Source organism: Perognathus longimembris, chromosome 2, assembly GCF_023159225.1.
Source record: "Perognathus longimembris pacificus isolate PPM17 chromosome 2, ASM2315922v1, whole genome shotgun sequence".
Lineage (NCBI taxonomy): Eukaryota > Metazoa > Chordata > Mammalia > Rodentia > Heteromyidae > Perognathus > Perognathus longimembris.
In genome coordinates, this window is record NC_063162.1 from 134,287,935 (window position 1) to 134,313,047 (window position 25,113).

A 25,113-nucleotide genomic window follows, 5' to 3' on the forward strand; every position below is an offset into this window, starting at 1 on the left:
GTTCTGAATAGATGTTAAGATTTGAGCTTCTCTGGTTTATACAGTCAAGTAGTTCCAGCTATGCCATCAACTTAACTAAATAATAGGTATACAATTCAGGTTGGGAATCCATAATTCAAAGAGCTAAAATAAATGCTCAAAAACTTCAAAATTGTTTCAGTATTGACATGATGCCATAACTGGAAAATTCCAAATCTGATGGGTAAAAGTCAAAATTCAGACACACTAGAACATTGTATAAAATTACCTTCAGGTTCCTTATACATACTGCATATAAAATATAAATGAATTTCAGGAGGGCTAGGCAAATATTCAAAATGTTTTTAAATACCTGAAAAAATTCTGATCTCAAGCACTTCACACCAGAGACAACTCAAGCTGAGCCTGACATTTTCAGTTTCTCAGAGGCAATTTGAATTTATATCTTGCTTAAACCACCAGCTAGTGTAACCTCCGAAATTGTGCCTTTACCAACATACAAAACTCATTTAAATACCAAAGTCTTCTAAGACACTGAAAGTAAGATTTTTATGTGTCAAACATGTTGGCATACATATGTAACCCCAACTATTCATCAGGCAGACATAGGAGGATCACAGTTGGTCAGCCCAGACCAAAGTTAGCACAACTCATCTTAAAATAAACAGCTTGGAAGAACACCTGAATAAAATCAGTGGGAGGGGGAGGAGGAGAGGAAAGGAAAGGGGAGAAGGGAAGGGGAAAGGGAAGGGAAGGGAAGGAAGGGGTGAAAGGGAGAAAGGAAGGGAAGGGAGAAGGGAAAAGAGAAGGGAAGGGGAAAGGAGGGAGGGGAAGGAAGGAGGGTTGGAAGGGAAAGAAGGAGGGAAGGAGAAGGAAAGGGGAAGGAGGATGGGAGGGAGGGAAGGAAGGGAAGGGAAAAGGGAAAGGAGAGGAAGGAAAGAGGGAGGGGGCTGGGAATATAGCCTAGTGGCAAGAGCGCTTGCCTTGTATACCTGAAGCCCTGGGTTCGATTCCCCAGCACCACATATATAGAAAACGGCCAGAAGTGGCGCTGTGGCTCAAGTGGCAGAGTGCTAGCCTTGAGCAAAGAGAAGCCAGGGACAGTGCTCAGGCCCTGAGTCCAAGGCCCAGGACTGACACCAAAAAAAAAAAAAAAAGAAAGGAAAGTTCAGGTCACCCAAGGATGCCTTTTTCCTAAGAAACAAATTAGTTCTTTGTTGGAACAAAATATACTTGGAATCACAGGTACCACTAGTATAATCTTGTAACTTTTTTTATTAACACAGAATCATGCAAGAGGGCAACTATATTCACACTACTAGCAATTCAAATACACAACTAAATCAATATCAAAGTCAAAATTTAAAAAATACAAGAACAAAATACAAAAAAAGTACTTTACCAACTTCACAGGTACCACTATCGCAGATTATGACTACAAGTATGTAATCCAAGTATACAAATGTATAGTCTCCATCCAAAATTCATCCATGCACAAATGATATTATCATACACTGGCTATCGGGTGCTGTGCTGGGCACTGAAGACACAAGAATGAAAGGACAGAGCTCTTTCTTAAAAGATCTTTCATTCTAGATAGGTGACTGACACGTGCATAATTACAAAGTGTGGTAGTAAATGAGACAAGGGGTGGCGAATGGGATGAATACACTAAAGATCTGTCTACAGTTGCCTTGTAGAGACAAGGAGGATAAGTCTTGAAAGAGCAAGTGGTAAAGGATACTCCAAGCTAAAGCACAGGACTTTGGACAAAAAACAATGCTCAAGACTTTGCATTAAAAAAAGGGGGGGGGGGGCTGGGAATATGGCCTAGTGGCAAGAGCGCTTGCCTCCTACACATGAAGCTCTGGGTTCGATTCCCCAGCACCACATATATGGAAAACGGCCAGCAGGGGCGCTGCGGCTCAGGTGGCAGAGTGCTAGCCTTGAGCAGGAAGAAGCCAGAGACAGTGCTCAGGCCCTGAGTCCAAGGCCCAGGACTGGCCAAAATAAATTAATTAAATTAAATTAAATTAAATTAAATTAAAAAGGGGGGCTGGGGATATGGCCTAGTGGCAAACAGAGCTTGCCTCGTATACATGAGGCCCTGGGTTCGATTCCCCAGCACCACATATACAGAAAACGGCCAGAAGTGGCGCTGTGGCTCAAGTGGCAGAGTGCTGGCCTTGAGCAAAAAAGAAGCCAGGGACAGTGCTCAGGCCCAGAGTCCAAGCCCCAAGACTGGCCAAAAAAAAAAGGGGGGGGGCGCTGGGGATATGGCCTAGTGGCAAGAGATCTCGTATACAGGAGGCCCTGGGTTCAATTCCCCAGCACCACATATACAGAAAACGGCCAGAGGTGGCACTGTGGCTCAAGTGGTAGAGTGCTAGCCTTGAGCAAAAAGAAGCGAGGGACAGTGCTCAGGCCCTGAGTCAAAAAGAAGCCAGGGACAGTGCTCAGGCCCTGAGTCTAAGCCCCAGGACTGGCCAAATAAATAAATAAATAAATAAATAAGGGGGGGCTGGGGATATGGCCTAGTGGCAAAGAGAGCTTGCCTTATATACATGAGGCCCTGGGTTCGATTCCCCAGCACCACATATACAGAAAACAGCCAGAAGTGGCGCTGTGGCTCAAGTGGCAGAGTGCTAGCCTTGAGCAAAAAGAAGCCAGGGACAGTGCTCAGGCCCAGAGTCCAAGGCCCAGGACTGGCCAAAAAAAAAAGGGGGGGGGGCTGGGGATATGGCCTAGTGGCAAGAGGCCTCGTATACATGAGGCCCTGGGTTCAATTCCCCAGCACCACATATACAGAAAATGGCCAGAGGTGGCGCTGTGGCTCAAGTGGTAGAGTGCTAGCCTTGAGCAAAAAGAAGCCAGGGACAGTGCTCAGGCCCTGAGTCAAAAAGAAGCCAGGGACAGTGCGCAGGCCCTCAGTCCAAGCCCCAGGACTGGCAAAAAAAAAAAAAACTCAGATTCAGTATGAGGTAATGAAACTAAGAGGAGCAAAGTGGAAGAAGTTTCCATTAGAAGCTACCAACTAAGCCAGAATGGTAGTTCAGACCTGTAATCCTAGCTACTAAGGAGACTGAGATGGGAACACAGTGGAAGGCCAGCCTTGTGTGGTGGTACACATTTGCTATCCCAGCTATGCAGACAGCTGACATCAGGAGGATCATGGTTCTAGGCCAGCCCATGCAAAGAGTTCACAAGACTCCATCTCAGAATAGGCTGGATGGCATATGCTTGTCATCACAGCTATAGCAGAAAGCATAAAATAGGAGATTCACAGTCCAATGCAAAAGAACAAAATCCCATTTCAATAGAGCCAGTGGGGAAAAAAAAAGATAGCAATATAGATAGCTCAGTGATACAGAGCCTGTCAGACAAATGTGATGCCACAAGTTCAAACCCCAAGATCTCAAATAAAGAAAACTTAATAACACAAGCATGAGATATATGAGATCAAAATGGTCAAAGCCAGGAAGGAGAGCTTAGAAAATTGGTGAGCAGATTAGAGATGTTAAGTAGAAGTAACCAACTAAGAAGTAACAAAATGTTGCATTTGTGGGGATAGTCATCCTTAACTTCTTCAGTTAAGAATAACTCTTCTATGGCAGGAGTGAGGAACATCCAGCCCATGGGCCATATAAAGCTTTCAAAATCATGTGGTACATAAGCAGAATTACATACCCCCTGTTCATGAGTAACAGGTATCTTATAAGGAAGGAAATATAACTTGAAGTACAGATTTAAAGGAAAGATAACTCAGTTCTTAATATGGTAAAAAATATTAATATGGAAACATCCAAGACAACTTAAATGTATATAGTTCAGATGAAGGACATTATTAAAGCCTACGCTTACATGTCTTAAGAATAACCAGGGCTGGGGATATAGCCTAGTGGCAAGAGTGCCTGCCTCGGATACACGAGGCCCTAGGTTCGATTCCCCAGCACCACATATACAGAAAACGGCCAGAAGCGGCGCTGTGGCTCAAGTGGCAGAGTGCTAGCCTTGAGCGGGAAGAAGCCAGGGACAATGCTCAGGCCCTGAGTCCAAGGCCCAGGACTGGCAAAAAAAAAAAAAAAAAAAAAAAAAAGAATAACCAAGTCTTTTCTTCCGTTCCTAAATGCTTAGTACAGTGCTTGGTATAAAGTAGCTTCTCGAGTGTAGATGGATGGATAAATGCATAAGTAGAAAAATTAAAAGTTTAAAATGCCAAGTAAGTTTATTCATCTGTCTGCTCCAAGTTTAACTGGATGGTTCTGGGTAGACAAACTTGGTATATAAAGGAAAGAAAGTATGTATTTTGGAATTGTCCCCATTTAATAGTTTTGTTTCTCAGCTTAAAATTTGGGGGAAGCAGGCCACCTGTGGCTCAATCCTGTAATCCTAGCTATTCAGGAGGCTGAGATCTGAGGATAGTGGTTCAAAGCCAGCCAGGACAGGAATGTCTGTGAGACTCTTATCTCCAATTAACCACCAGAAAACTAGAAGTGGCACCATGGCTTTCAAAGTGGTAGAGCACTAGCCTTGGTCAAAAAATTCAGGGACAGCACTCAGATTTTGAATTCAAGACCCATGACCACCCTCACCCAAAAAATAAAGCCTCGGAGTGAAGCTACATTTATCTGTAATATCAGTTTCAACAGGTTATCTGCTAGGATGTTAAACAGGAAGTTACATATTGAAATGCCCTATACTAAATAAGACTTTTGAACTCTAGGACTCACAATTCCTATACAGACATAATGAGTCAAGTCCCAGTTTAAGACTCACATTTCCCAAAGGTGAGAAAAACACACAGAAATAATATTTAGACAGGAAAGAGATCCAATGATACTATTTGGTTGAAATTTCCTCAGAAATGCAAATGAGACAAGGGTGACTCTAAAACTGCTTTGATTGAATCCATGCAACTCTAGTTCCAGTCTGCAGTTACAAAGTCCCACAGTGCCTTCCCTAAGCAATGAGTGTGGGTTAATGTAATTGTTTTTTGGGGTTTTGGTTTTTTTTTTTTTTGGACAGTCCTGGGGCTTGGACTCAGGGCCTGAGCACTGTCCCAGGCTTCTTTTTGCTCAAGGCTAGCACTCTGCCACACTTGAGCCACAGCGCCCCTTCTGGCGGTTTTCTACATATGTGGTGCTAGGGAATTGAACCCAGGGCTTCATGTATACGAGGCAAGCACTATTGCCACTAGGCCATATCCCCAGCCCTAATGTAATTGTTGATTCCCATCTTGGGAGAAGAAAGAAGTGATGACTATTTTAGAAAGGCTAGAACTACAAATGAAGGTCTGTGTGTCAGAAGGTTCGAGGACCCTGTAACCATACTGATTCTGCTATTCCTTACTTGCTTATAGTGATTAACACCTATCTTCTCATTCAACAAGTAATTTTTAAGTATTACCATGTTCCAAACATAATGCTAGGCATGGAGACTATAAAACTCTGAAGCCTCTGACATAAATCACTCAATAGGATAACATTAAACAAATGCACAATACACAAATACACAAATGAACAAATACAAGCATAATTTCAAACTTTATTAGGTGGTAAGATGAAATTAAAGCAGCATTTAAACTGAGATTGGAAGGATGAGTAAATTGTCAAGTGATACAGCACTGTAACAACAGATTTGTGTTTTAAGAAAATTCAGGGAGCTGGGAATATGGCATAGTGGCAAGAGTGCTTGCCTCGTATACATGAAGCCCTGGGTTCGATTCCTCAGCACCACACATATAGAAAATGGCCACATGTGGCGCTGTGGCTCAAGTGGCTGAGTGCTAGCCTTGAGCAAAAAGAAGCCAGGGACAGTGCTCAGGCCCTGAGTTCAAGCCCCAGGACTGGCAAAAAAAAAAAAGAAAGAAAATTCAGGAGGGTAATGGTTTTGTATTTTCTCTCATATGTGTATGCTAGATACCCACGAGGTCTCACATAAAACTAGTTTGTAATTGTGAGACTGTTTCAGGGATAGGGGAGAAAAGAGAATATTAAAGAGAGAACAATATCAAAATATGCTGGATTTGTGAATGAAGATGACAAAAAAAAAAAACCCACTTCACTGAACGCTGGGATGGGAAAAGTGAGAGAGACCATATTAGCCAATACCAAGAAGAAAGAAAGAGAAAAAGAGAGAGAAAGAAAGAGAGAAAGAAAGAAAGAAAGAAAGAAAGAGAGAGAGAGGGGGAGGAGGGAGGGGGGAGCGAGGGAAGGAAGAAGGAAGGAAGGGAAGGGGAGGGGAGGGGAGGAGAGAGAGAAAGAGAGAAGAAAAAAAGGAGGGAAAAGTAGAATGCAAAATATGTCCTACTCAGGGTGTTGACACTGGTAGGAGGAAGGGGGGGTGAACAAAGAAGGTGAAGGAGAATAAATGTGGTCAAAATACTCTAAGTACATATGAGAAAATGGAACAACAGAGCTTGTTAAGATCGGTGTAGAAAGGAGGAAGGAGAATAAGAATGATGAAAGAAGGAAGGGTAGTGGGTCTGATCAAGGTATACTGTATGCACATAAGGTCATGTCAAAATAAAACTTAGTCTTACAAGCAACTGTTGTTAATTGTAAGTAAGTGAGGAGAAAAAAGGACGGTTCTGGCAACAGCATGGAAGACAGATTAGAAGAGGACAGTTAAGAGACTATTACAATACTGAAAAGATAAGAATCCACACTAAACTTCTAAAGGTAGAGATGGCAAGGCAGAGCCAAATGTGAAAAACATTTAGAGACAGATTGACAGACCTATCACTATCTAGGTGAAGTAGCACTGAAGGTATGAATTAAGTCTTAAAGCACTTGCTTAACACAATAATAATCCTGAGAAATCACAACATCAAAGAAGTCATAAACTATTTAACAGTTAACAAAAGATACTGTCAAAAATGACAGCAAATTCCAACACAGGTTAAAAGTCCATGGAGTAATGATATACTCTAATGTTTAAACTGCTGGGCACCTTGGCTTTAACAACAATGTTACATTTGACTTTTCAGTTAACACTTGGACTAATGCCAACAAAATGGCAACAAATGACAAATGGCAAAGCAAGATAGCTAGAAACTAAGAGCTAGAAAACTTTTCAACAGCAAATTGATAACAATTTTAGTGATTGCTACAACAGTAAAAATAAGTATCTGTTGGGCTCTTACTTGAATGAGGCACTATGCTAAGTATATCATATACACCATCTTTTATAAACTTTTATAAATTCCTACAACCTGACTGTAAGGTATTTCTTATATTATCATTACACAGGTAAGAAAATTGAAACTTAAAAAGAACAAATAAGTTTGCCAAGCTACAAAGCTAATAAGTAACTGAGCAAAGAATTTGAACTGAGTTTTGTACAACTCTTAAAACTGTGCATTAGATGCCAGGTGCCAGTGTCACACACCTGTAATTCTAGCCACTCAGGAGACTAATATCTGAGGATCGTGGTTCGAAGTCAGCCTGGTCAGGAAAGTTTGTGAGACTCTTATCTCCAATTAACCACCAAAATGCCAGAAGAGGAAAAGCCCCAGGAATAGCGCGCGCGCGCGCACACACACACACACACACACACACACACACACACACACACTATGCTTTATCCATCATGATCCCTTTTTTAAACATTCAATAGTGTCTATTGTTGAAGGGATGAGTGACAGAATATAAAACAGCAATTGCAGAGTAAACCCAAATGTCAAAAACATACAGAGAAGCAAGAATGATACTTTTAAGGATTTCATATTAACTAAATCACCACCTCAAGCTGTGCAGCCTAGCCTAATTGTGGGTGTTTAGAAAATACTAGCAACTGACAAAGTGACCGAATATGCTGCTACAGGAAATATAATGGTTCTTTCTCAGTGAAAATGTTATGCCATTAAACTACAAAGCCAAAGATGGAAATGGCAACTGGCAGAAATGGCATATGTTGATCAAAGGACTATTTTCCACATTTTCTCAATATGGAAAGAAATGCTAATGCTGCATTGATGCACCTAAAGACCAGAGGTTGCCTTTAACTCTATCACCTTTCAAATGAGAAGCACGTACATTTAAAAACTTAATACATCCTACCAAACAAATTCCTTCTATTGGGCTCTGGGGAATGTTTTACACTACTCACTCTCCCACCATGACCACAAATGACAAGATAAGCAGAGAGCACCTATCTTAAGAGCAACTAATCTATAAACTGATGGGCAAGCCGTGAAGAAGACTGGCATAAGAGATTTTCCCAACAGGCAATGTATCTAACTGTACCAGGCAGATTTTCCCTTGCAGGAGTCTGAACTCAAACTGTATGAAAAAATAAAGTAAATGAAAGACAGAGAAGGCAGGAAGAATAAATCACAAGGCAGTTACAACTATATTAAGATATAGATGTTTGGTATTTTTCTTTTTAAGTAAAAGGACTAACAAGAGAAAAGCAGCAATGTTTCTGCTTGCCAAAAAGTGCAATACATTCATTGAGCAGAATTGCATCAGATTTTCCTAATTTCCATCTATGCCGTGACACCAATTTATAAAATGACTCCTGGATTCCTTAAGATCTAGAAACTTCTATCTTCCCTAATATCTGCAATGAAAAGCCTTTTAATATTTACAGACCAATTAAAATTGTCTTTGCAACTAAAAGTCAACATCATATTTATATGTACTATTATCACACAGGTGCCATGCCTTCATACATGGTGGTGTGCATGGTGGGCCTCCTTCTAGCTTGTTGTATCTGTGTTTGGAAAGAGAATCCCAGTTCACTGTTCCAGAGAAAAGAACCTTCAAAAGGCTAAACCTTAAAAATTAACACCTTATCATTGTAATTGTGTACTTTAAGACTAAAAAGAGACGCAAGGCAGTTACAGGAAACAAAATTAGCTCCTTTAAAATGAACTATAAAACTTTGGGGGAAATGAGGAGAAAAACTTGGAATGAGGGAAGGTTGAGTCATGTAACTGTAACCCCTCTGTACATCACCTTTACAATAAATTTTAGTAGGAAACACGAAAAAAAAAAAAAAAAACTTCCTTCTTGGCTCAACACTGGTGGCTCACGCCTGTAATCCTGTCTAGTCAGGAGGCTGAGATCTGAGGATCAAGGTTTGAAGCCAGCCTGGGAAAAGAAAGTCTGTGCAACTCTTATCTCCAATAAACGAATCAGAAAAAGCCAGAAGTGGTACTATGGCTCAAGTAGTAAGAGTGCTAGACTGGAGCAAAAGAAGCTCAAAGACAGCGCCCAGACCCACAGTTCAAGCCCCAGGACCAGGAAAAAGAAAAAAGAACAAGAAAAAGAAAACCTTCCTCTGCTGTGTGCAAATCTGTGTAGAACTTCTGTGGTAAATTGGTTTTTCAAATCACACTGAACAGCTGACTAGGCAAATGGCCAAAGAAAAATTATACAATTAGAAAGTTTTGTGAAAAGTAGAGCCTGAAGATCTAAGCTTTGAAAATTATTCCTAAATTTCAGCAAATACATTTTTAACTTTCTGTGCTCCTTTTGACTATCATAATCTCCTCCAAGTAAAAGAGAATGCCCAGAAATACCCAAAATCTACAGGGGAAAAAGGGGCCCCTAGAGAAACTCAATATAATATCTAATATGCAAATGGATAAAAATGATATGGCCATTCTCCTATAGAAGTTTATGTCTTCCTAACAACTTCTATGTCAAACATTAAAAAGGTAAACAAGGGCTGGGGATATAGCCTAGTGGCAAGAGTGCCTGCCTCGGATACACGAGGCCCTAGGTTCGATTCCCCAGCACCACATATACAGAAAACGGCCAGAAGCGGCGCTGTGGCTCAAGTGGCAGAGTGCTAGCCTTGAGCGGGAAGAAGCCAGGGACAGTGCTCAGGCCCTGAGTCCAAGGCCCAGGACTGGCAAAAAAAAAAAAAAAAAGGTAAACAAAAAACTTCTCCTTTCAGTCTATTTTTTCTATGCAATATAACCACATTTTTACACTATGTTCCTAACATAGTGATGATCGAGAGAATTGGTTCTCTTCTAATGCACAAATTTCCATGTAAATATAATTTAGTAATAAAATTCCACATTTAAATATGCCATGAAAGTGTTTAGTACTAAACATCTACATTGTTAATAACATGCCAGTTATAGTTCTGTTTTACATGTATTTTTCATCTTATCCTCAAAATAAATCTGTGAAGTAGGAAATATAATCTCCATTTTATAGTGAAGGTCACTAAGGCACAGAATATTTGAAAGAATGAGTGGGTTCAAAAGTTGTACCAACTAATCTAACTTGAGATCATTACTAAAAAACTGCCAAAAAGGCACAATGTAGTAAATGCCCTTTGCAGATGGTTAAATGTACATCGTGAGGTTGCAACGATTCTGTTTCATACAGAGGGGAACCCGAAAACATCATTGAACTTTTATAATACAGGCATAAAGCTGGACACAAGTGACATGTGTGTGTAATACTAGCTACTCTGGAGGATACAATCCAGTGAACAAAAGTTCAAAGCCACTTCAGTCTTGGAAGCCTGTGAGACTCCATCTCCAATTAAACAGCAAAAAGCAGGACTGGAGGCAGAGCTTGCTCAAGTGACAAAGAGCCACACATAAGCAAGAAAGCTGAGTGAGAGATTTAAGCCCCCAGTTCAAGCTTTGGTACCAGAAAAAAATAGGCATTAAAAATAATGGGTTCCTTCACAGGTCTGTTGGTAGGATTAGGAGCATTACACATAAAAGTGTTAGCAGAGTGCTTGGTATTCAAGAACTCCATAAATATTCATTAATTATTAGCTTTAAGAATTAACTTTATTTTCATAAACTTTCATCTAAGTATTTAGAAGTATTTTCTAAAATAAATAAGATTCACCAATACTGAGATAATGAATGTTTATGAAATTAAGATTCAAAGTCTCAAATATGTTTAGTAACATTCCTGTTCCCAAACATTTAAAGTGCCTTGGTATATATGAAAATGTGCTAGGCACAATATAGCTTATTAAGATATAGTCTCTAATGCCAAAACCACACAATTAAAGTAATTCATTCACTGAATGAGTAAAAACAACAATATATCCAACTTTGGGCTTTTTTTCCCAACCAAATAACACCTATGGTACTTAAAATTGTCCCATGATTATAATGGAGTCAAAAATATAGAAACAAAGAAGCTTAAGAATAGTCCTCCTTCTAAATCTCTGTGTAGAGCAATAAAGATTCAGGAGAAAACGAACTATAAATACCATCTCTTTTAATTAAACAAGAGAAAAAAAACCAAGGTAAGAGCTAGATTTTCACTGAAATAAGATAAAGAAACAAATTGTGTGAGAGAGGAGGAATTGGTAGTTAGAAAAAGCCAAAACTAAAATTGAATTAAAAAAATACAAATAAAAGGCCAAAACTATTGAGTGAAGTGGAACATGTTTTTATCCCATATTTTATTTACTATTATCTAATGTCTTAGAAACCAAACTAGCAGCTGCTAAGATTGTTGATCCTCTCCTTTTAGTTCCTAAAGACAGAAAGAATAGCATAGAACATATGTTTTTGTCTAAGAGCACAGATAATATCATGCTGCAGTTTATCCTACAGCTCAATTATGAGAACCACAGCTAAGTCATAATTCTTCATAGATTGTGGGTTCTAATAGAAAAATAACTTCTACTATTCCAAAGTAAGAACCTAAAATATTTCTTGTGCATCACTAAAGGAAATTTAGAAGCCTAATTTATTTTTTAAGAAATATTTTATCTCATTTTCAGCGGTCATGCTATCTGAAAAGGTCTTTCACAACTTCACAATAGAGAATACATATTTGCTGTAAGACTTACAGTAAAACTCTTTCCATACCCGCAACTTCAAGCCGTAACAAAACCACAAAACTTTCTACCACAGCATCCACTATTAAGCAAACTGGGTAGCACATACTGTTGCTTATAAAGCAATATAATAAATACATTTTCCTTAAAAAACGTAAAGGTACTTTTCAAAAATGAAAACAGCCTTTATCAACTAAAAACTTAGCTCATACAAGCAAAACTAAGCTAAAAATTATAGGAAATTTTTATCCTTTTTCCAAAGGTTTTCTCCAAGTTAGAACTAAAAAGAAAGAAAAAGAGACATAAATCCCCAAAAAGGTTGTACATTCAAGTGTATCTGTGCCTTTTAATGAGCATTGCCCATTCAGCTGGACCTCATCAGGCTCTTGCTTTTCTACCCACACTTATGAACTTGAAGTACAAAGCTAAGCCTGTTATGTTTCTCTCCTCTTTCACCACTCTGAAGAATACAGTTTTAGAAAGGAAAGTAAGTTCAATTTTATAGAAAATCTTTTTGTTTTCTTTGTTTGTTAGGGAACAGGTGTCCCCATGCCTAGGCTGGCCTGAAACTTGCATTATCTTGCATAAACCTGAGAGCTGGGATTAAAGGTGAGCACCACCACAACCAGCTTGCAAAAACTATTAAATTGATCAAATGGCAGCAAAACAGGATATAATTTTATAGTAAGAAATTTAATATACAATAAGCAGTTTCTGATGACTTTACCTTAATTACCTCACTACAACAAAAAGTGAGAAACACTTCTTCATATGCCTCAGTACAGAAAAGCTTCTGACATAAATTCTGTATGCTTCCTGACCTCAAGGACATCAAGCCTAAACCCTTGAAATGACAGAGCTCGAGTTAAAAACCAAAATGTAAGGAAGAAGATCAGAAAAGGGTAGAAGACACTCTTTCTAATTTCTTGTCCATTCTATCTTTCTCAACTAGTCCCAGTTTGGTCTGTTATGTGTGCCCTATTATGATAAAAATGTTTCCAGTCTCTCTAGACCCTTCTAATTTAGGAAAATTTTGACACTGTATTTTTCTAGGATCCAGATGCAATTTTCTGACAGTTCCTAGAACTCTTGTTTTCTCTTCCTCAAGAATTTTTTAGGAGGAAACATACTGAGAACAGTCTCGTGGAAACCAGTGGCTGGAGGTAAGGGACTTCAAGCAACTTGTCCTCCCCTCCCAAACATCAGGCTATTTTTCTTTCTTCCCTACAGAATGTAACAAGTAAAGCAGAGTGAAAAAGACCAACAGAGTGTGTCTTGTGTGTAGGGATGCACAAAAAGATAACACCTTGCAAAAGTCGAAAATACAGGTTTAATAATGTGCAACTAATGAAGATGGTTTATAAATGAAATACCACCTACACATTTAGTCCCTAAATATATTATGCTATTAGTAATTAAATTTAGACCTATAAGTACAAATTTACCATCTGTGAAAAAGTAACCTGTTTTTAAATTAAAGAGAAATCATTACTTCTTAAAAATAAAACTATCAGGATATAATTCAAGTGTAGCTGCTCATAGTCACTGAGTAAGTTTAAATTTGATAATAAAACATTTATGTTTCAACCAATGCACCTTTGTTGAAGCACATTTAGCTGAAATAACTTCTGGTTTATTTCCATCACATATAGTACATTTTTCCAACAAGAACATGTACATTCAATATAGAACATTTCCAGCAACAATTACAGTCTTTCTAGTTTCCTTTCACAGTATATTTTAGTGCAAAGCACTGAGAAGGGTAAATGTTTTTCTAGCTATAGAAGCATTTTATTATGACCTTATGGATCTTCAACAATTTAAAATTTCATACAAAAAGTATAGATGGACAGAGTCCATTTTAAGTACAGATGTGAACTATATAAAAACATGGTATATTTTCTGCTGTAACTTTTAAAATTATGAATTTGACGCAAATTACTAAAAAATAAAATATTCCCTAAAAATTACAAAATATTGATACACAAAACCCTGCCCAAAATTTCATAAAGATAGAAGTAATTCTCTTTTTTTCCTAAAATCTTGATTACAAAAATGGAAACGAATTCATTATTTTCTAAATTTCACTGTAGGAGTCAAATAGTATCTAAAGTAGTAATTTAAAATCTTTCTTGGGAGAAAAAATAAAAATCTAAAAATCAAGGTTTACAGTCCCATCTTCCTTTCTCAGCAACATTTAAAGAAATATACTAGTAACATAAGTGGTTGTGCATGGATTGTCCTCATCCATAAAACATCAGCAAGCTATTTACTACCTTCATATAAGCATTAATGTGTGAGCTTTAAAAAAATATAGAAACTGAAGAATAAGGCTGCATCTATCATTAAAGTGCTTTATATAAAAAAGAAAAATAGGGGAATGTTTGATTTTCACAAAATCCTCAGATGTTTACAAATAAAAATGTAATGATCCATGCATTAAAATGAGCTGCAACTTTACTGTAGCCTACAGTTCCAAAGAAAACCTTCAAATATTTAAGTGCTGGAGAACAAGTTAGAAACAAATGGATGTAAAAATGATCACAAATATTTAGTAGGCTAAATATTTGTAACATGTTGATACTAACTCATTTTTGTTCCTAAAATACACTCACTAGAAAATCATAAGTCTGTACAATCCAAACAAAAATTCTGCAAAATAAAATGAAACTTAAATCACTAAAACTATAAATCTGTCAGTGAAAAACTTATCTTCTTCAGGTAGTTGATCATTTTAATCAACCGATTATTTGCAAAATGAAACTTGCAATGTTTTTGTAGAAACTGTAGACCAAATGTACAAGACCAAGGTGGTTAGATGGACTGTGATGCAAATATGTAATGTCACAACTAGTTGAAATTGATGGAGTAGGCACTGCCTTACAAACTAGTTAGATGGTTACTATTTTTGTCAGAAAACAGCAATTACAGTTGAAAATTTATGAAAGTGTTTTCTTTTTTTTCCTCATAGTACCATGTGAAGACGTTTAGTGGTTCTAACAATTTAAAGTCTTTCCACAAAAATGAACTTCAAACCTTTTCGCACATCACTTGAAGTTATCTGAGGAGAAATAGGAATAAATGAACACTTTGAGTTTATCAATAAAACCTTGGTCTTAAAATTACACAACAGTAAATGACTTCTAAAGAATGGTTTCATCTCCTTTTCCACACCAATAAATGTGTGATAATCAAACTACAATAAGTTAACCTACCAAACACTCAAACTATTTTGCTTTAGAACTTGAATTTGAAACTAATTTAATAATAAATACATTAAATGCCTTAATATAAGAGACACTAGTACAGAGGGTAAACTTTAAAAATGAGTAGACTTGCAAGCAAGCAAGCATGCATGAGTAGTCTACTCCTCCTTTCAGACTACCTTTGAAAAATCTACATTTGTTCTAAAGCCTTCTTTTAAAAGAATTTTTTCTTTCTTCCAAATAAGGATTTTACTTTTCTTGCAATGTACCACCACCAAAAAATAAAAAAACTCCTTTCTTAACATTAACTGTTGAGATAATGATCACCAAACTGTTCAAACAGAAAAAGAAAAACAGAAGCGTATCTAGACCTAAATAATTTTTTCTATAGCTCAAAACTGAGAGTCTTTAACACATACTCCTAAGTAGAAGGGGGGGGGGGGTGGGAATCAAACTTTTGTTTACCAACTTTCCCCTTTGCCTGCAAGTATTATAATAAAGGTAAATATTAAATGCTAATCATCATTCTAAATTCAATTTGGGGATTTTTTTTTCTGAGTGCATCATTTTATTTAACCATCACAGATTTTTACAATAATTACAGTGCCTCAAAATATTCTCCCTATAATTATCATCTTCACAAACTCATTCTAATATATTTAATTTCCCTACAATGCATTAATTAGTACACTAAGCCACCAAATCAAAGTAAACCTGTGCAAAGTTAAACATGAGCTTTCTATTGTAAACATATACCAAAATAAATGTATATATTTTACACTAAAAGGAAAGCACTGGCCCTGTGTCAGCTATCTATAACTACACTGCATTGTCCTGTGGAAAATAAGTTCTGAAGTTAATTTTTGTTCCCAAGCCACTGGAATAAAGGTCACTGAAGAGGTAAATGCAATATGCACATCACTCTTGCAGCTCCCACTGACATGAGACAAATGGAAGTAAATGTGTTAAAATGAACCAGCTATAAAATTATGGTCAAATTTTTTTTAGTTCGATGGGGGTAAAAAAGCAAAACTCTGTAACTGTTCCTCACCAGACAAGAGCCTTAGATCTTGTACTTCGGCCTTTGGTTTTGTTTCCTTCAGGTGAATTGGAAGCATTTGCCTTATGAGTTTTCTTATGATGTTCAAGGTAAGTCTTTTTGGCAAATGCCTTTCCACATTTATTGCATCTGTGAAGAGAAAAGTTTTTTGTGACTTTTACTTCAATACCGACGTCAGCGACTTCATACTTTTTGCTGGGGGAGTTAGAAGTGCCATCATGTTTTGAATCACTATGTTTTGTTTCATCCTTCGAAGGGCCTCTTTTAGCCACTTTATTTAGAACAAAATCAATAGGCTTTTTTATAGCTCTGATCTCTAAACTGGCTGTTATTTTCCCAAGATAGCGAGATGACTTTTTATGAACCACAGTTATATGTCGTATCACATCGCGTTTCCGACGAGTTTCATAAGTGCAAAGAGGACACTTGTAGAATTTAACATAAATGTTATTTCCATCTGTGTGCAACTCAATATGTTTAGTCAAGTTCTGTTTGGAAGTAAACTGACGTTTACAAAGTTTACAGTAAAGTTGCTTGAAGTCAAAGCCAGCTGAAAGTTTTGGTTTCCTGGTTTTCTGCTGGCCACCTGCAGCCGACGGACTAGTTGATTTAGGGCTTTCAGAGTCTTGTTTAACTTTATTTTTCTGTGCTGCCGGTGTATTCTTTTTTTCATTTGAATGATTTGTTCCCTTTAATTCATTCTGTGGAGAATGGGCAATGGAAGGGGGTGAAGATTCTACAGATTCTGCTGGTTCAACTTTCACTTTTATTTCTGAACTGTTGGCAGTATTATTAGGGCCTTTCTCTCTTTTAGAGTTTGTTCCAGAAAGAGTTATCTTGTGGACAATTTGCATATGCCTTTTAAGCATTATTTGTGAACTATATTTCCTCTTGCAAAGGAGGCATTTGCATGCAGTTAAATTGTATTCAGCCTTTGAAGGCGACTTTTGTTTTCGAGTCTTAAAAGATTTTTTAGGAGAAACAGAATCCAGGAACAAAGGTTGCCCAGGCTTTGTGGCTATATCAGGAGTAATTGAATCCCTCCTTAGTCCTCTATGGACTTCATCAAAATGCCTCCTTACATTCGCTTTTGTAGCAAATGATTTACAACATACTGGACAACTCCTACTTAATGAAACTAGAACATTCTTACTGCGTCCTTTAGTAGCTTGGTTTGGATTCTTCCGTGTTTCAATATACTTCTTTAGTTCTTCCATCTTTTTCTTGTGTACTTTTCGAATGTGACGACGAACACCACGTCTAGAATTGAAATCTTTTCTACAAAGGCAACATATCAACTGGTGACCAAAATCAGAATTGTCAGAAGTTTCCAAGTCAGCCTGTGATTCCTGAGGCTGTTCATCAGATGTAGGTGTAACTTCATCTGCAACATTCTCAACAGGAGGGGGCTCTACAGTTTCCACCTCAGTGTCTACAACTGGTACTGCTTTCGACTGCTCCGTGTTAGTTTCCTGGACTTGAACTTCAGTTTGCTCAGGAGTGTCAATGGACTCTGTGGTTTCTGTAGGATTATCCGTCCTTGAAATATACTGAAACACTGCATTTTGGTTAGTTTCTATAGGTTCTAGTTTAATAATATATTCTCGCTTGTCCACACTTGGATATATGGCTTCTAGGAGATCACTTATGGCTTGGCTCTGTTTATCATTTACATCAGGAAGGTCTGTCAAGGATGAAAAAAAAATTTTTAATCTGAAATTGTTGTTCTGCTCTATAGTCCTCTAGTATTTTAAAAGAAATTACGAAGCTCTATCATAAACTCACTTACTATTAATGATCCACATTTACTTTTATAAGCCCATTATTTACTATTCAACATTCTATGAACATAAAAACTAGCATTAACTAAATTAAAATTTGCTTTAATTAAATTCTCATCATGGCATGAGAATGTTAAGATACCCTAAAGAGCTACTTTGCTTCCAAGTGCTCTTATTACAAAATATATGAACATATGGATGTTCCAACAAACAAAACTGCATTGCATATTTTTAATCTGAACATATCATATTTTTACAATTTTCATGCTCAATAGCAAAGCTTCAAACTAGCATAAGTACTCAAAATTCCCATAACTAGATTAAATATCATGAAGATTATATAACTAAAAATATTTTAAATAAAATATAACATTATTCTTCTCAAGCCTTAGTATTAGAGTCCACATCTCAACATCTTACAAAAATAAAAAAATACTTCTCAGCAATTTGACAAATATGACATGATGTATTAAACTCAATCCTATTCTACATCTTTTTTTTTTTAAGCAGTACTGTGGTTTGAACTCAGGGCTTCATGCCTATTAGGCAAGCTCTGTACTGCAAAACCACACTTTTAGCCCTTTTGGCATTAGTATTTTTTACATAGAATCTCACTTCCTTCTCAATATGCACCTAGACCATAATTCTACTCCCACTTGTAGCTATAGTAACAGGCATGCCACCATGTACAGCTTGTTCCATTGAGATAAAATCATATGAATTTTCTGTCTTGACTGGCATGAAACCATGATCCTCTCAATCTCAGCCTCCCATGTAGCCAACATTGCAGCTACTGGGCAAGGAAGGGTCTTGAAAATTCTTTTACCCAGACTAGCCATATCTGCAATCCTACTGATTTCAAGCACCTGTCCTAGCAAAACACAATGCTACTAAAATAAATGGTTAAAAACTATATTTATTCCAAAAATAAGCTAGTTTTATTTATTCATACAATAGTTCTACCCTTTATAGGTAATAAATAGTCTATTTCAACAGAGTTGTCTAACCTAAGTTATTTTTCCACATACAACTCTAAATTCTAGGTACAAATACAGCCACCAAACCTATTACCTACTTAGAAATCAAGAAATGTTTTATAACTCCTCTAATCTAGTCATCTTTCTAAAATGGTAAAGTAGTATTGTAACACTTTCACAAAAAAGTAGAATTACCAAGACTAGTGTAAATCTGGTAAATCTATCTATCATTTCACTGTGAGTAAATTCTACAACCTAAACATAAAAAACTATAAAGAAATAAATTAATTTCCTACACTAGGATGAAAAGCATAGTTTTGAAACTAATTTCTATGAACTAGCTTTTCATTCACAGCTCGGTACATTCAATAATATCAAGAAGCAATAGGAATTTGTCTAACCTATACCCTTATAACCTACTTTGAAGCCAACAATCTAGTAAAAAACAAACAACACTTTGCTATATATATAGTCTGCATTTTATCCCATCCCAAAAAGTTAAGGAAGAAAATATTTAAGATCCACAATCTATCTATGGTGTCAGTCTGACAAAGTAAGTAGTATAATATTAAGTGCACAAAAATTTAAATCCCTGAACAAGAATTAGTGATCTGTAATTAGTATATTTTAAAGAATTTGTATTATTTAAAGAAAATAATACTACTATACATACTTGCTACCTTAATACACAAAAACAATATACTTATTCCAACAAACATTTGGTTCCACCTAGTCTACTTGCCTTCACCACAAAAAGGTATTTCTGACCTCAAGTTAGTATGTAATATAATCTAAAAGCAATAAAGGGACTGATCTACATAAATTTCACCAAGAACAAAACTGATTGTCAAATCAAGACCCAGAAAATAGTATAAAAATCACTAACAATTTTTAAATATTCTCCATGCCAAGAAATAATCTGACTTACTCATTAATTTTCAGCATTCTCATTTACTTATGGCAAATCAAGGGATCAATTGTATCTGGTTATAAGATGCTAAAGTTAATAAAAATAAAAAAGGGCTGGGAATGTGGCCTAGTGGCAAGAGTGCTTGCCTCATATTCATGAAGCCCTGGGTTCGATTCTGAAGCACCACATATATAGAAAACAACAGCCAGAAGTGGCACTGTGGCTCAAGTGGCAGAGTGCTAGCCTTGAGCAAAAAGAATCCAGGGACAGTGCTCAGGCCCTGAGTTCAAGGCCCAGGACTGGCAAAAAAAAAAAAAAAAGATTGTTGCAAAAATAAAAAAGAAGGGGCTGGGGAGATGGCCTAGTGGCAAGAGTGTTTGCCTCGTATACATGAGGCCCTGGGTTCAATTCCTCAGCACCACATATATACAGAAAACAGCCAGAAGTGGCGCTGTGGCTCAAGTGGCAGAGTGCTAGCCTTGAGCAAAAAGAAGCCAGGGACAGTGCTCAGGCCCTGAGTCCAAGCCTCAGGACTGGCCAAAAAAAAATAAAATAAAAAAATAAAAAAGAAGAAATTGCTCCTTCACGATAGCAATAATGTTCTTCATAATAAATATTCTGGGTATGAATTATGTGGCCCATATGAACATTCAAAAACAATAGCCAATACTTTAATAAAAGTAAAGTATTCTAATAAATTTAGCTTCTTATATGATTATCTAGAAGAAAAACCATGGCTATAGAGTACCTACCTAAGAAATTTTAGTACTGTCTTTAAATTATTTAAAAGCCAGATTCAATGCCATCTTAATGCAAATTTATAGTTTCAGCATAAGAATACGACAAAATGTATAACTACAAATATGAATAAAACTTACTGTCATCCATCTGGAGACTTGGTGGGCAGTAAAATTTCTTATGGGTAATTAAATTTGGTAATCCTCTGAAGAGACTGCGGCATAACTTACATTCAAAAATAGTGTCCACATCTTTTAATAAAATATGCTTAAGTTGTTTAGTTCCTACAGAGAAAAAGAAAGGGAAAATTAACACAAAAAGCAATTTAAACATGTATTTTTAAATCGGGCAACCACTTTTGACAACCCAAAAGGGCAACTATTCTTTGAAGACAAAATATAAACACTGCAGATTTCTCCATCTCTATATTTAGAAATTAAGCTATAAATTAAGTTCTAAGCAAAATCCTACTATCATTTAGCAACTTTTGACCTACACAGATGCCCTCTTTCTACTTTATTAGCCAATCAATTCTTTGGATACCCCAAGGTAGTTTTTGATACGTGATTGATCCAAACAGTGAATTGAGAATGAAGATATATGTAAATCTGGAGATTCTGACTCAATAGGTCTGGGGTAGGGATGACAGGAAAATGTTTTATCACCACATCCTACCAAACATTTTTAGCTGGTTCTTCTACCTCTTTTCTGAATTAAGAAATGAACAAGGAATTTTAAAAATACATTTCCCAATTCATTAAAGGTTACAACTTTATCACAGGACTCTGGTTTTTCTTCTTAAATTCAATTTATATTACTTCAGGTTCTGGATCCACATGGGATGAAAACTAGTGTGATAGAGAAATCTCTGCTTAGGCCTCTTGTTAGCACTATAAATTTATTCAAGGCCTTTCTCCCTCAGAATTCTTACCCCAATTGCAACTAATTACCAATATAATTACTAGTTCAATGCCTGTTTCCTGTACTGTATTATAAACTCTATGAGCATTCAAAATAAAGGGCAGTTTATTTATAGCTACAAAATATTCAGTTCTAGTAGTACTCAATAAGTAGCTGAAGAAATGCTATTGAATCTAAGGATTCTTAAGAGCTATGATAAAAGACCAAAAAATACAGAAAAATAAATGGCAACAAGGACCCAATCTTTAAAATAAAACATCTCCCAGAAATAAAATATAAATAATAGATCTCTGTTGGTATTTCCTACAGGACTTTGCACAGGTATGCCGACAATACTGATCTGAAAGCTTTACTAGTTAATGTGATTTAAGTCTCCACCACATACATAAGTGATTAACAAACTATGAGTTAGAACAAGGATAAAAGTGGCACATGAAGAAGTGCTCAACATCACTGGCCATAAAAGAAACGAAAATCAAAACAACACTGAGATTCCACCTCACCCCAATAAGAATTTCCATTATCAAGAAAACTAGTAACAGATGCTGCAGGGGATGTAGCCAAAAGGGTTCTACTACACTGTTGGTAAGAGTGTAAACTTGTTCAACCACTCTGGAAAGCAGTGTGGAGGTTCCTCAAAAGGCTAAACATAGAAATCCCCTATGACCCCACTTTGGGGCATCTACCCAAAAGATTACAAGCAAGACCACACTAAAGCCATCAGCACAACTATGTTCACTGCAGCATAATTTACCATAGCTAAAATATGGAACCAACCCAGATGCCCCTCAGTAGATGAATGGATCAAGAAAATGTAGGGGCTGGGGATATAGCCTAGTGGCAAGAGTGCCTGCCTCGGATACACGAGGCCCTAGGTTCGATTCCCCAGCACCACATATACAGAAAATGGCCAGAAGCGGCGCTGTGGCTCAAGTGGCAGAGTGCTAGCCTTGAGCGGGAAGAAGCCAGGGACAGTGCTCAGGCCCTGAGTCCAAGGCCCAGGACTGGCCAAAAAAAAAAAAAAAAAAAAAAAAAAAAAAGAAAATGTGGTACATATACACAATGGAATTCTATAACTCTATCATAAAAAATGACATTCATAAGGAAATGGAAAGACTTGGAAAAAATCATATTAAGTGAAGTGAGCCAGACCCAAAGAAACACAGACTCTATGGTTTCCCTCATTGGTAATAATTAGTAAATGTCTAGGATAGTTCTAGCAGAAAAATCACAATAGCTCAATACCTATGTACATATGAACACATAAGATGATGCTAAGGAAAATGAACTCCAAGTTATGGAAATAAGTGGTTTACCATTGTTGTTATGTTCAACATACCATGTGAAATTATGCCATTTTCTTTTTCTTTCTTCCCCATGGTTTTACCACTGATATCACTGTAACTGATTTTGGTACCCTTGGTATTGTATATGTATATTGTATATTGTATATGTTTATCAGAAACAGGGAAGGGAAGGTGAACATCAAAATGGAGAGACAAAGGGTAAAAGGTGAACCAATGCAACAGCAATACTTACAAAACTATATGCTGTAAACCAACAGTACAACTTGGGGTAGAGGGAATTAGGGAGGAGGGAAGGTGGGAGAAAAATGAGGGAGGGGTTAAGAAGTTTGATACGTATGAAACTGTAACCCCTCTCTCTATACATCACTCTGACAATAAATCATTTTTTTTTTAAAAAGAAGGCTGAGATGTGAGGATCACTGAAGCCATCCCAGTAAAGAAAAGTTCCTGCAACTCTTATCTCCATTGTGGTAGAGCAAAAAAGCTAAAGGAAAGCACCCAGGCCTTAAGTTGAAGTTCCACAGCTGGCACAAATAAAACAAGAAAACAGCATAAGGGAAACAAAAGGTACAAAAAATAGCAGAGGGAATGAACATGACAAAACTCCTTTGTACAAAAGTGATATACACTAATAAAAACATAAAAATTTCCACCTATATCCCTAAATAAGGCCTACTACTACGTTTACCAGATTTTTAATCATAGAAAAATAGCTACTAGTAACTCCTTAATCCTAAACAGTGATACCAAGTAGGAAGTATATATTTATTCCCAATAAACATAAAAAGATGACTCTAATTTGACTAATCAACCATAATGATCAATCATAAATGTTTCTATCAAAACACACACACACACACACACATATTAAATTCATCCAAGAAATAATCCCTCTCATGTTGAAGGCCCTCACCTGTTTTTTCTAAATATAATATTCTTTTAATTCCCTAGTCTGGTTTGCTTCTAAAAACCTTTAGATCCCAAGTTAGATATCACTTCCATCAGGAGGCCTTCTCTAATTCCTCCTATTTGTTGTTAAGAATCCTTCACCTATACTCTATTCTTAGGATATTAGCTGATCCCACTACCTTGTAGTTATTTTTCCATGTCACCATGAAACTAGAAGATCTAGGTGAGCAGAGAAGGTATCTTTGAAACTGACCACTGTATTCCTAGGCTTGAGGATAATGCCTATTGACATCTGTTCAATGATGTATTAAAGTGTTCTCTTTGTTTTTAAAAGTACCTTCATTTTTAGTGTATGTGAAGTAGACTCAGGAGTCAAAAAAGGGACCTTAAAGATTTTTGTAATTCATCAGGCATCAGTAGCTCATCAGTAGCCTGTAATCCTAGCTACTCAGAAGGCTGAGACCTGATGAACAAGCTTCAAGGCCAGCCCAGGCAGAGAATCTTATCTCCACTTACCCATCAAAAAACCAGAAATAGAGCTGTGACTCAAGTAGCAGAGCATTAGCTTTGGGCACAAAAGTTCAAGGACAGAACATAGGCCTTGAGTTCAAGCCCCAGGACCAGTGCACGCGCGCATGCGCATGCACACGCACACGCACACGCACATGCACACACATACACGCATCTACTTTACAAATTTTACAAAATGACAAAATGTCACATTCCATATACAGACACTAAAAGTTTTAGTCACCATACAGTTTTATGTTTTTCCTATGGGGACAAAATGGCATACCATTCTGGTTGTCTGGATCACAACTAAACACAGCCTCTGTCATACTAAAACTTCCTCACATTTAAGACAACTAACATGGTCACCTAGATAGGATCATAAAGTTCTTCCACAGCTCTTGATCCTGAGAAACAAAGCCACACAATTTTCATTCAAATTATTCCTTTCCTGTGCTCTTTTGCCTTAGGTGTTTTAAGTTATCCTGAAAGTCACTATTTATTGCTTACAAAGATCATCAACCAGGATTTAACTACAGTTAATTTTATATGAATAAAATTACTTTGGGGTACTGTCTCTACATGTGAATCTTTATAACAAACTAAGCACCTATTAAATACCAGTACAATCTTATTCACTGGAAATAAGAAAGCAAAGAATATGGTCTGTACCCCTGAGAACTCCACAGACTAATGTAAGTAGTTGCTCTTCCAGGAGCACAAACCAGAGAACATGTTATGAGGTAGAATGCAAGCATAAATCAAACAACTACATTTTCCTTATTCCACTAAAAAATATCCAGTCCCATTTTGAATTTCCTACAATTGCAATGTGATAATCAAAATATTCCATCAAAGAATGCAATACTCCCCTGTGTATCTTTCATAATTCACATTTTCATCCTAAGGTTTTGTCTAGAATCAGAACTGAGACATCATTATTCAGTCATAGCTTATGCTAACTGTAACTACTTGCTTCAAGCAGAAAAAAAAAGTATTTCTAGGGCTGGGGATATGGCCTAGTGGCAAGAGTGCCTGCC

The 25,113-nt window shown here is 36.9% G+C and overlaps 1 protein-coding gene across 5 annotated transcripts in view; it reads right to left on the reverse strand.

The window, feature by feature from the left end:
* Positions 1-25,113, reverse strand: part of Znf800 (zinc finger protein 800) — a 148,413-nt gene that overhangs the window by 15,727 nt on the left and 107,573 nt on the right. For 3 of the 5 annotated variants that reach the window (XM_048340166.1, XM_048340167.1, XM_048340164.1), the window contains 2 exons: positions 20,567-20,710; positions 16,012-17,704 (listed from right to left, as the gene is read on the reverse strand). In XM_048340166.1, coding sequence (XP_048196123.1) covers positions 16,012-17,704; positions 20,567-20,710 — 1,837 coding nt within the window. Of the gene's footprint in view, positions 1-13,065; positions 14,816-15,190; positions 17,705-20,566; positions 20,711-25,113 lie in introns of those variants that run through there. The other 2 variants (XM_048340169.1, XM_048340168.1) reach the window with 2 other exon arrangements.